This window comes from Lycium barbarum, chromosome 11 (assembly GCF_019175385.1).
Source record: "Lycium barbarum isolate Lr01 chromosome 11, ASM1917538v2, whole genome shotgun sequence".
Classification (NCBI taxonomy): domain Eukaryota; kingdom Viridiplantae; phylum Streptophyta; class Magnoliopsida; order Solanales; family Solanaceae; genus Lycium; species Lycium barbarum.
The window spans coordinates 40,897,884-40,910,461 of NC_083347.1; the positions used below are offsets into that span (position 1 = coordinate 40,897,884).

The 12,578-nt window shown below is 37.4% G+C and overlaps 1 protein-coding gene across 1 annotated transcript; it reads left to right on the forward strand.

Moving 5' to 3' along the window:
* The first annotated feature begins 301 nt into the window (after window positions 1-301).
* Window positions 302-6,892, forward strand: LOC132618829 (probable phospholipase A2 homolog 1). The gene is made up of 4 exons (XM_060333835.1): window positions 302-494; window positions 579-618; window positions 718-837; window positions 6,509-6,892. The coding sequence occupies exons 1-4, from the start codon at window positions 396-398 to the stop codon at window positions 6,685-6,687; spliced, it is 438 nt and encodes a 145-aa protein (XP_060189818.1). The 5' UTR covers window positions 302-395; the 3' UTR covers window positions 6,688-6,892.
* The last annotated feature ends 5,686 nt before the right edge of the window (window positions 6,893-12,578 follow it).

Genomic DNA, 12,578 nt, shown 5'->3' on the forward strand with positions numbered 1-12,578 from the left:
CCGTTTATGTGAATTTGAATTTGAAATCAAAATTTCAAATTGAAGTTGAAGTTTTGTTCAAATGTCATAAACAAACACAAAAATTTCAAATTTAAAGTTTAAATTGCATGGCCAAAAGGGCCTTTCGACTCCGTGCCATGTCACGTAAATTGGAATTAAAAAATAAAAAACTAAATTTTCAACCAGTAAGGACCAGTCGAAAATTTGAATCAAATTGATCCATACGGGCTGGTCCCACAAGACATGGATCGACCAATGATAGAAAGGTTGCTACGTCAATAGGTTCCCAAGTCTCAACTTTTCCCCCAAGGAGAAGACAAGAAAAACAAACAGAAAGCCTTTAACTCTAATTGACATTAATTATCAGAGGATACAAAAAAGGCGACAATTCTCTCATGGAGAAACGCGCCGCCTCATCATTAATCCTTATTACCACATTATTATTATTACTCTTCTTCTCTCTTCCCATTGCTCATTCCACCAACAATTCTCAGGTAATTCTTACTTTCCCTTTTCAACCTCAATGCATTTTCATTTCATTGTCATTTTTCTTCTCATGAATTGTTTATTGTTGACAGGTTCGATGTAGCAAAACATGTGTGGCTGACAACTGTAATTGTACGTTCAGCTTTTTCCTCATTTAAATTTTTAAATTTTTATTTTTTTATTAACATGCATTGTTAATTTGATTTTTTCTTTTCCTTGAAATTTGAATAGCAATTGGAATTAGATACGGGAAATATTGTGGAGTCGGATGGAGTGGATGTCCAGGGGAGAAACCTTGTGATGATCTAGATGGCTGCTGTAAGATCCACGACGAATGTGTAGAGAAAAATGGTATTTATTTTCTCCCTCCTTTTAATTGTTGTTACAATTTTCATTTTAAATTTCATAAATTTTGTTTCATTATGTTTTTTTTTTTATGCCCTTTCTTGGAGTTTTGGTTACTACTTTGAGCTTGGATACAGCTTGTCTGTTTTCATTTCCTTGGGGTAGTTTGGTTGCTAGTTAGAGTTATGCAAGGTTTAGTTATTCATTATTAGTTATTCCATTTTCTATCGTGCATAAAAAAAAAAAAAAAAGATTCCCTCATAACTTATATATGTATTAGTTATGGGGATTCCCTCATACAAACTTTGGTTTTATGAGCTGATCTAGACCTCTAAAATGATTTGCTTGGGATTCATCATTGGTTGATGTGTCACTTTAACGGAGGCGAAGTTAGGATTTGAAGTTTATGGGTTCAAGATTATAGCCCTTTTAAGTTACTGGGTTCTAATTAATAATTTGTACATATTAAATAGATTTCATAAGACAAATACATAGTTTGGACCAAAGTTACTGGGTTCAGTGTTTTCAAGAACCTTAGGATAAAATCAGTCGTCATACTTGGAACTACGTAAATTTTATCTGATTGACATATTGTAGTTAAAATGAATACCAATTGAAGTTGGATTACTTCAACGAATAGCTAAAGTGATAATCGATTAATTCAAGAACAGGATAATAGGAGAACTGCAGAATGCAAGTCTCTGGTATTTCAAACTAATGATATGTGGCTCATAAGATTGGCATTTTTTGACAGACTTGGTAGAAGTCATTTTGGACTCCTTACTAGTAGATAGTCAAAGAAAGGAATTTTATCTTTACGTCTTCGAAATGCATATGAACCTAGCAGATCTTTGGTTTCGGTAAATCTGAAGTCAAGAAAATCCCATTTAAAGGATTAACAGTTGATTTAAAGTGTCAAGTATTGCATAAAATGCACCTTTTTTACTCGTCTAAGACAAGAAACTGTCAGCACGTATTTCTGCTGTAACTTAAAAATATGATAGGCCTATTATGTACTGAGAGGATATAGAGGCTTACTTGGTGTTAAGCCTTCAATCTTTGACATGATGGTGAAAATCACATCTTAAAAGTCCGGTTACACCAACCTGAATTTTGATCTGAGCATACTAATTTGATGTGAAATGAATCAGTTTCAAGTCCTGTATTTTGTAGTCCATAGAGCTATATATACACCATTCAAATTACAGCCCCAAAGAGAATGTGGATATACCTTTAGAAGATCCTAACATTGTTTATGTACTTTGTCGAAATAGTAGAAGAGCACCAATATGATATTACCTTTAAGGTGAAAATGGAGTAATATCTAATGGCCATTTATCTATCATCACTACTATATTCTGACCACTTAGGATGTAGTTAAGCTATTACAAATCGGACAACAAGGAATCTCAAATCAATCTGACTGCGTAAGAAAAAAAAAATACAAAGAATACAAACAAGGAAACACTGCTGTTTTCGTTTTCCTTTTGTCCTCTGTTGAGATGATTGCCTGAAGAACAGCGTTTGCATACTACTCTTGATACATATATCAAATACATTACTTTTATTTCTCATCTGCAATTTTCTAGCCATTGCCAGTGCTCTTTCTGATACCCTAGACTCTAGAGGTCCGCTATCACCTGCAACTTAACCTGTGATTCTCAGTATATCTATATATATCTATATATATATATATACATTACTTTTATTTCTCATCTGCAATTTTCTAGCCATTGCCAGTGCTCTTTCTGATACCCTAGACTCTAGAGGTCCGCTATCACCTGCAACTTAACCTGTGATTCTCAGTATATATATATATATTTGTTTTTTTAATTTTTTGTTTACAATTCCAGCATCTTTTCTGGCTACAGTTATTTTTCAGCGACCTTCAGTCAAGCATCCTCCAGAATTCTGCCTTTCTGATTACTTTTACAAATTATCTGATCCTTGGAGGCTCAATCGAGGCTTTCGACTTTAGCCCAATTTTTTTCTGAATTTCCCGGTGATATATTGTATGTCTTTGGCGAATAGATTATTCCTGCAACCTTTTCATGCTTGAATATCCTATACGATTATAATGCGTTCCTTAGGCGTAATAGTCTCTATAAGTAGCTTCCGTCACTCCAACTATAATCCTGTTTAGTAAACTATGATCGGCGATCATATTAGCAAATAAATCTTTTACTGAATTAATGCTCATTCTTTGATGTGTATTATTATCTGTTGCGCATTTGGCTTTGTGTCTTGCTATTTTGCTGTCATATTTATTGTATCTGCTTTGGGCAAGTTCTACAAAGTGGTGGTTAGACCGATTATGTTGTATGAGGCGGAGTGTTGGCCAGTTAAGATCTCTCACATTCAAAAGATGAAAGTTGCCGAGATGAGAATGTTGAGATGGATGTGTGGCCACACCAGGAGTGACAGGATTGGGAATGAGGATATTCGGGACAAGGTGGGAGTGGCTTCGGTGAAAGACAAGATGCGAGAAGCGAGATTGAGATGGTTTGGGCATGTGAAGAGGAGAGACACAGATGCCCCAGTGCGGAGGTGTGAGAGGTTGGCCATGAATGGTTTCAGACGAGGTAGGGGTAGGCCGAAGAAATATTAGGGAGAGGTAATTAGACATGACATGGCGCAGTTACAGCTTACCGAGGACATGACCTTAGATAGGAGGGTTTGGAGGACCTAGATTAGGGTAGAAGGCTAGTAGATAGTCTCGTTATCCTTTCTTATTAGTAGTCGCATTATCACAGTATAATTTCTTGTGCTCTGATTTCTGCTATTATCTGTTATTTCCTGTGCTTTGATTATCCTGTGCTTTGATTATCCTATGTTATCTGTGTCGCTTGCGTTATTTCATTTCCATATTGCTTTGAATCTCTTAGCCTTATCTGACCTCTTTTATGCTTTTTATTGAGCCGAGGGTCTTTCGGAAACAGCCGTCCTACCTTGGTAGGAGTAAGGTCTGCGTACACTCGACCCTCCCCAGACCCCACGTTGTGGGATTTCACTGGGTTGTTGTTGTATTTATTGTATCTGCTTCAAATTCTTTTTCTTTTTTTTTCCTTCTCTTTTGAGCCGAGGGTATTTCGGAAACAACTTCTCTGCCCCACAAAGGTAGGGCTAAGGTCTGCGTACATCCTACTCTCCCCAGACCCCACTTGTGGGATTACACTGGGTATGTTGTTGTTGTTTACTGAATTAATGCTCACAAACAATAAGGGATCAGCTTAAGGAAAACTAAAGAAAGCACTAATGGCAATGGTAAGTAGACTCCTAATCCCTTGATATTATGCTGTAATTTGGCTTTCCATATGTTAAACATGGAAACCTGGACAAAGACCCCAGAATTCATGAGCATGGTGCTTCTAGAATATCTCCTCTTTGTAATTCTTAAGTGCTTAGGAAATATGGTCACAGGAATAACACATGTTAGTTTCTTGTTGCACGAAGTTTCACCTATGCCTAAGTTTGTGGTTCTTCAGGTTATTAAAAAAAAAAAAAAATGGTATGTGGTTCTGGGCAAATGGAGTTTTGCCATGGAACAATCTGTACGAAAGAGTAAAAAGAATAATGACTTCCATTTTTTTTCCAGATTATTGTGCACCAGATAACCTTTCTTATTAGGTGTGGCTGTCGGATTAGATACGAAAACTTTGGAAATTGCATTTTGGGTCTTGGGATTCAAGAAGTTGGAATCCAAATCCAATCCAAATAAGTTCGGATAAGATCAGTTTTTAAAGTTCGGATTAGGATTAATCAGTTTGGTTATTTTGGATTTTTTATTTTTAGCCTACAAATTGAGCTTCTTCCTACAAAACTGAACATCCAAGTAAAGTATTCATGTCAAATTGCGTTAATAATTCCTCATGCCTACCACATTCATCCAAATAAAGTAGAGTTAATGGTCAAAAACACACCTAATTTATCACCTTTTCGCGAATTTCATACCTCAACTATCTATTATTCCATCTAACTACCTAAACTCTCACACAACTCGATGTAGAGTTGGCCTTCACACGCCTGTTGTCTATTAATTTCAAATATTTGGCCAACTAAGCATCAAGGTGTGTTTTAATACAAAGGGAGTGATAGTTTAGGTAGGTAAAGGGAATAATGGATAGTTGAGGTATGAAACTCGGGAAAAAATGATAGTTTAGGTGTTTTCTTACCATTAACTCAATAAAGTATTCATGCAAGCATTGAAACCATTATCAAGGAAATTCCTCGCAACAAGCATTGAGGCCTGAGATTTAACAAGCCAAACATAGTAAAACCCATGTCCAAATAGAAAGCATTTTAACAGCTAATCACAAATTTCGTATTCAAATACTTCAAAAATCTGAAGTCCCAAATCAGCAATGCAATTTAAAATCCAACCAAAAATTCAGATTTCGGATTTGCCCAAATTATGCCCATCTCTATTTCTGATACATTTGGCTCGTGATTCTCATCATTGATAAACATGAGATTTTCATAATGATGCATTGTTATGTTGCTCAGACTCTTCAAAAATGTCAACGGGTGACCGACAAGGTTGGCTCAGCTGGTTGAGCATGGGGCTTCCATAATGGAGGTCGCAGGTTCGAAACCCCTGCCTACGACAGCAGGAGATTTTGCCTTCTGGGTCGAGCTCGTCGCACGGGGATTGCCTAGTGTGAATTATCTCTCTTGTTTGGTTTGAGGGCTATTGCACAGGAGCGGGGTTTACTTTGTGCGCACTCGAAGGGTATCGGCTGCGGGTTCCCTTGTCATAAATAAAAATGTCAACGGCTGCATGCCGGATTCTCCAAAAGTAGTGTATTTTTGGAGAATCCGACATGGTTATGGAGAATCCACCACGGGTGCGGCATTGAACGTTTAGATGCAGAGTACTCAGTCATTCTTCTAGAACTTGTTATACTGCATTTCAATGGAGACCTAAGTTGCGCGGACTCTTCACTTTCCATGCCGCACCCGTGTTGGATTCTCCAAAAATACACTACTTTTGGAGAATCCGACACGCACCCATTGACATTTTTGAAGAGTTCGAACAACATAGATTGAGACATAAAATGCATTCTTGGTTTAACGTCTAAAATGAGGCACTAGCTCTTATGCATAAAGTTAGGAGTAGATGACCTCCCTTTCAGCAGCCTATGGTGCTACAGTCAACAAAACTCATGCCTTTTGGTTTTTAAAATTCTTAGTTGTTTGTCTGTCTGGTGCGACATAGCACTACAGGATGGGGATGGGGCTTGGTTCTTGGTGTAGAATCACACATACTTTGAATCTTTACGCATCTAGTTTCTACATTTTACTGGAGAAGTGATTTTGTTGATTTAACTGAACTATAAAATGAGTCGCAGTCATTCACTTCTGTTAAAATCGTTCTGATGAGGAAGCACCAAGAATTTTTTGATAAAGAAAGAGCAATAAACTCAATGGGGAGCCTGTTAAGTGGTAGTTTCTTTTTATAGCATGTATTTCCATGTGAAGCTGTAAGCTTCCAACTTATGCCTGCCTACCTTCCTGTCCCACAATATTCGCAAAATTAATCGTTTGTTCGCAAAATGCCTTTTTACATCCTAATTTTGGTAGTTACACCTGTTAAATAGAGGAAGAACTTGCAACATAATATGGTTTGTTCGTCGAACTTTATAGCTCAGTGTTTGATTCAGCTGCTTCCAACTTCCAGGTATGACTAATGTTAAATGCCATGAGAAGTTCAAGAGGTGCATAAAGAAAGTGCAGAAGTCTGGGAAGGTCGGGTTTTCTAGAGACTGCCCCTATGATGTAGCTGTCCCAACGATGGTACAGGGAATGGACATGGCTATTATGCTTAGCCAACTCGGAAACTCCAAGCTTGAACTTTGATCAATTCATCTGGCTACCAGGACACAGTATACTTGCAATACTTGTATTAACCATTGCTTGTTGATTCAATTGTACGACAAGAATGTTATTCGTCTCTTTTTAGGAGCTTTTCCTTTTTCAGTAGTCCATTTTGTATTAGCACCAAGACGTAGCTATTCAATTGTAAAGATTTATCAGTGGAGGTTTCTGTGTGATTCGAATTGGTTTCACTTTGTATCATCTGTTTAGTGAGTTTTGAATAGGAAGAGGAAATAGTTTATATTTAACCTCTAATATACTTTACAAACAAAAACATCCCCACCGTTAAGAATGTTGTTAAAAATACCCTTATTTTTAACGGAAGCCCATTGTGACAATGACCCAAATTCTAAAATCTCATGTGGCCTGATATTTTGAATGAGGTGGATGCCACATGGCATGACGGCTCACTACTGTAGCCCTATTTTACCCCCTCCCACAATACCTTCTCTTCCTCTTCCATCAACATCTAAAGCTACCAACACCGCCAACACCGATACCAAAAACTTAGGGATCAAAGTTCATGCTTCAATTAATAATAATCTACGTCCCTTTTCACCCATTCTTATTCTCAACGTCTTAAATCCCTCCGTCACTTTCCCTTTATATCCCAGATTATTCTAAGCTATAGAATGTGTAGTTAGTTGTTTTTTAACAGTGATTTTTTAATTTTTATTTTTTTAAAAAAGGAAAAGGACAAAAGCTTCCTGGGAAAGCTAAAAGAGAAAGATGTCTGTGCCCTTTTCTTTCCCTACATGAGTTGACTAATAAAAGTAGGGATGAATATGGTACGGTATTAAAAATTTCGGTTCGGTAATTTTGTTTTTCTGTTTTTAAAAATACTATACCCTTAGCGTACCACATTAATTCCGTGTTTTTAAGTTTGATTTCAGTATTTTGTGATACGGATCGGTAATCATAGTTTGTTCGATTTCGACTTACATATACTCTTATAATCGAGAATTATGACTTCGACATTTCAAGAAATGTCTTATATCATACTAACACCTTACATATGTAGAACTATTCAAAAGAAAGTATAAGCAATTCTCTTAGTTAATCAATTATACAAAAATGACATTTCATTCAAGTTAGAGTAGTCAAAGTTCCAACATCTAAACAATTAGTTTTGAACTAATACTAGATTATATATTTGTTAGTATTATAATAATATACATGAATTCTATATGTAATTATATTCTTTGATATGATATTCGGTACTCTTTTTATAACTAGTCTGTGATCACGTGCGTTGCACGTGTAAACCATATCGATTTTACATAATGCATATAAAAAAGAGTTATGAGTTGCTAAAATACATACACATTCTAAAAGCATTTGAAGGATCAGTTATAAATTATCAATTTAAAAAATACAAAAAGTTAGCATTGTTGTAAACAATCAAATAATGCAGGAAAGTTACTAGCCAGGTTGAATGATGCACTATGAATATAGAATTGTCCTCTTTTTTATGTATTGCTCCGACAGTAAAAGCAGACATAAAAATAGCATAAAAATGTAATAATGAAGCAAGATAGAAAATCTATCAGGAAAATACTACCACGAAAATAATTGAAAAAAGTGCTTTTGGAAGAGAGCAACGTACCCAACAAATCCATAGCCGAATGTCACTCGAAAGTGAAAAGGTTGGGACAATTATGTTCTAGATCATATAAGGATCATAAAAGTCCCCAAATATCATTGATGTTAAAGGGGCTTGGTTGATACTTGATACGCAGATATCTTGATGAATTTGAAATAAAAATGTTGAATTCGGGTGGAGCAAAGACTAAAGAATGTTATACGGTAGAATGTACAGAAAGAGCAACGAAGCTGAAGAAATAGAAGGGTTGGGTTATAACAAAATATACATTAAATTCTTTTGATAATTGTAAGCATTAGTAACTGTTGAGTTATTCCTATACATTGTATCTGTGTTTAATGCGGCTGTTTCACCAGTCCGTATTCTTTTTTAATTAGCTGCTTCTTTGTAAAATTTATATATAATTGAGTAGTATTATAATTATATATTTAAAATGCTATTACTCTTTTATACTCAACATTAAGAGAATAATACTTATATGATTAGAGGGCAAAATGGTCGTTCAACATATAATGTGCATTATCGTAATTCAACTTTTTGACTTAGGGGCTTCCAATTTTAGTATTATTTATGATTATCGGATACCAAAAAAATTAAAGATGCATACTAAAGATCATAATATTGAAACCGAAGTGTTAAAAAGTTCAATTTCAGTATGGTAATACACCACTTTGTGCAGACACAGTCTCGTTGGGAGTGTACTTTCCTACGGACCTTCCTCCAACAGAATCAATGACATCGGATCTAACTCCACCCTCTCTCTTTTCTGCTTAGCCTACTGCTCCGCGGGCTAGTATCAACTTCGGTCGTGCTTCCGTTCATGTCTTATTTGAAATAGCTCCTAAGGCAGGGAGTCTTCTCAAAGCAGTCTAAGTCTTGTAAGGCTCCCATATCTATATATAGAGAGGTCATGGTATGGAGGGAGGATTTCGTAGTGCAACATCGTAGTTGGTGCATTCCTTCTTCTTTTAAAAAAAGAAGATCTTACATCGGATAAAGCCCAATTTTCCAAAATAAATAGTCTTTCAAATGGGAGACTAATATTTAGATACAGTTATAGTACATTAAACCTATATATTATGCTAAGTGGTCATTACCTTCTCGTCGGCGATCACCGTTGCCAAGAATGACATAGTTGCAAAGCTTCGTCTTGTCATACACCCTTTCAGTAGCTATCCACACAAGCATATTGTTACACCTTGGAAAAATTTCGCATTATAAGTAAACTAACATAAGCCTAAAGTGGAAATGAAGGCCTTACAAGTTTAAGGAGGATATCTAACAAATTCTAAGTATGTACCTTAAGGTTTCGGAGTTAAATGAATCGGCGGAAGCAAGTTCGTGAAGGCTAGAATTGGTGTCATGTTTTTGGAAGGTTTTGCATCATTTGTGCTATACATTGTTTAGCATTAGCCTGAGAGGGATTTGTATGAATCCTCAGATGGTTAATGAAGGTTTACATAAGTGTCAAGAAGGTATCATAAGGATTGGAGGTCAAACGAATCGAAAAGAACGCATTTTCGCAATAATTGGAGTTTGTGGGCAGTTTTCGGCCGCATATTGAGTTTGCTGTGCAGCATATGGGCAGCAAACTCCCATTTTTGGGGGAACTTACTGCCCATCACCACCCCATATTGTGGAGGGAGTATGCGGCCGCAAATCCCCACTTGCTGGGCCGCATCTCCCCCGCAACACGCGGCAGTGGGGCGGTTTCAAGCCCTTTTTAAACTCCAAGAGATCCCATTTTTATATCGACTTTCCACGCTTCTCTCTCCATATTATTAGAGTGTTCTTGGAGGTTCTCCATATTTTCAAAACCTTCCAAACCATCCAAAGAGAAGATCAAACTCCAAAACCCAAGCTAACTCATGGAAGATGATTGTTCTTGTTTCTATTTGAAATTGTGGTGAATTTAGTCTTGGAAGAAGCTGAGTGAGGTGAAGTTCTTCTAGTAAAAGGTATGTTCTTCATCTTATTTCTTATGATTGAGTTGACTTAAAGGTTTAACAAGTCTTGAACAGGAAAGGAATCATAGTAGAGAGGTCACACAGCATCAAGTTGAAGTGGATGACTATGGGTTGATTTTAAAAGGGGATTTTGGATTGAATTAAGTTTAATTTGAATGAAATCTCTTGATTATGGTATTGTTGATGTTATTATTGTTGTTTGGGAATTGTTTTGGAATTTGGTGGAAGTAGATGGAATAGGGGAAGTGTTGCCCAATTTTTGTTAGCTCACTAATTACTCTAGTTTGACCTTATGAGAGTTTTCAAGGCTTAACTCTAGTATGAATTGTCTTGATTGTAGATTTACAAGCTTAGGAGGATAAGCGTTAAGTGGTTAAGGAGACGACAAGGTATGTTAAGGCTAACCCTTTCCTTCTTATGGCATGATCACCTTGATATGAGTATATGTTTATGCAAATGTCCCCCTATAATGACTCTATTTCTAGAAATACTAAAAAGCTTATGGCTCATGATGTTCCTATGATATTATTGATCTTTGTTTCATGGTTATTGATCTTTTTCATTGTTGTTGATCTCACCTTATGATTATTGTTCCTTCAAGGTGAGATATAGCGATGATGATGATTCCATAATGGCAATCGAAGGTTCACTGACCTTATGTCACTCTGATAGAGTTGTAACGTCTTCTTTGGACTCTCATGCATGCTTTATATATATGTAGCTATTTTCTCACACCTAGCCACGCTATAGTCGGCTAGGTACGTCACCTATTGTGCACACCACTGCAGTGGGTACATTATGATGTTACCCCGGACGCAGGATGATGATAACACCGAGCCTATATGGCCAGGTACGGTACTATATATATGTATGTATGAAAAATCTTTTTTTTAAAAAAGAAGCTAAGCATGCATGACATCCCCCTTAAGAGGCATTCAGATGTACATGTTATTTCGTTTATCTCATATTTCTTTTATATCCTTATTATGTTGTTATTCATGCCTTGCATACTCAGTACATTACTCGTACTGACGTCCTTTTGTTGTGGACGCTGCGTTCATGCCCGTAGGTAGACAGGAAGACGGACCAGACCCCTAGGCTGCTTCATCAGCGATTATGCAGGAGCGCTCTGCTTGTTTCAGAGCTGCAGTTCAGCTGGTACTATTCTTTTGTGTATATACGGGCATGGCGGGGTCCTGTCCTGTCCTTATGATGTTATGCACTTCATGTAGAGGCTCGTAGACAGATGTATTTAGTTAGATGTTCTATGACCTCTTCGGTTGATATTTTGTATATCATTTTGGGCAGCCTTGTCGGCTTGTACATATGGGCATAGTTTGATAGTGAGTATATAGATGTGCATATATCTCTTGGACTCGTGTCCCTTAAAGATCATGATATTTATGAGTTAGTTTTGTGGTCCACTTAGGTATAGATTATGAAATGTAAGTCAGGAGGTGCTCAGTAGGTTAGCTCCGGGTGCCCATCACGGCGCTCCGGTTTGGTCGTGCCAAAAGTGGTATCAGTGCAGTTCGTCCTAGGGTTTGTCTACGAGCCGTGTCCAGTAGAGTCTTGTTTATGGGTATGAAGCGCGCTACACTTATTAACAGGAGGCTGCGGGGCATTTAGGAATGATTTTCCTTTCTTTTTCATCTTAGATCGTGCAATAGAGCCATGTTATAAGGGTTCTCTTTTTCTAACAATATGCTATGATTTCAGCGATGCTTGTGAAGAGAAAAACTACAGCGGCTCACAAGGGAAAGTCAGTGGCAGGTAGGAGAACTGGATGGGTGCCTCTTACAGATGTAGAGGAGGGCGAGTCCCAGAATGAGGTTCCATCTCATTCCTCTCACACTCCGCTCGCTCCAGAGGAGTATAGGAGCTCCAGCTCCAGCACCCCCAGTTCCTTCACCGGATGCCTCAGCCTAAGAGATGAGAGAGGGTATTCAGTTATTGACCCAGTTAGTAGCTGCTCAGGCCCAGCGTCAGGGTACGAGTCATGGTGATAGGGTTGTTAGTGCCAGAGTTCGTGATTTCATTATAAACCCTCCAGAATTCTTTGGGTCGAAATTAGATGAGGACCCGTAGAACTTTATAGATGGGATGTTGAGGACATTGCGGGTGATTCATGCTTCAGATATTGAGTCGGTAGAGTTAGCCTCTTACAGATTACGAGATGTGGCTGCTCATTGGTATAATACCTGGGTGTCTTCTAGAGGGGTTAATGCACCTCCACCCGTGTGGCAAGAGTTTGTAAATGCTTTCCTTTGACATTATTTACCGCCAGAGATTCGACGGGCCAG

Bases quoted from the DNA above. Each gene is read 5' to 3' on its own strand.
- LOC132618829 (XM_060333835.1), top strand. From the start codon at position 396: ATGGAGAAACGCGCCGCCTCATCATTAATCCTTATTACCACATTATTA. The intron at 495-578 runs GTAATTCTTACT...TATTGTTGACAG, and splicing joins ATTCCACCAACAATTCTCAG to GTTCGATGTAGCAAAACATG. The intron at 619-717 runs GTACGTTCAGCT...AAATTTGAATAG, and splicing joins TGTGGCTGACAACTGTAATT to CAATTGGAATTAGATACGGG.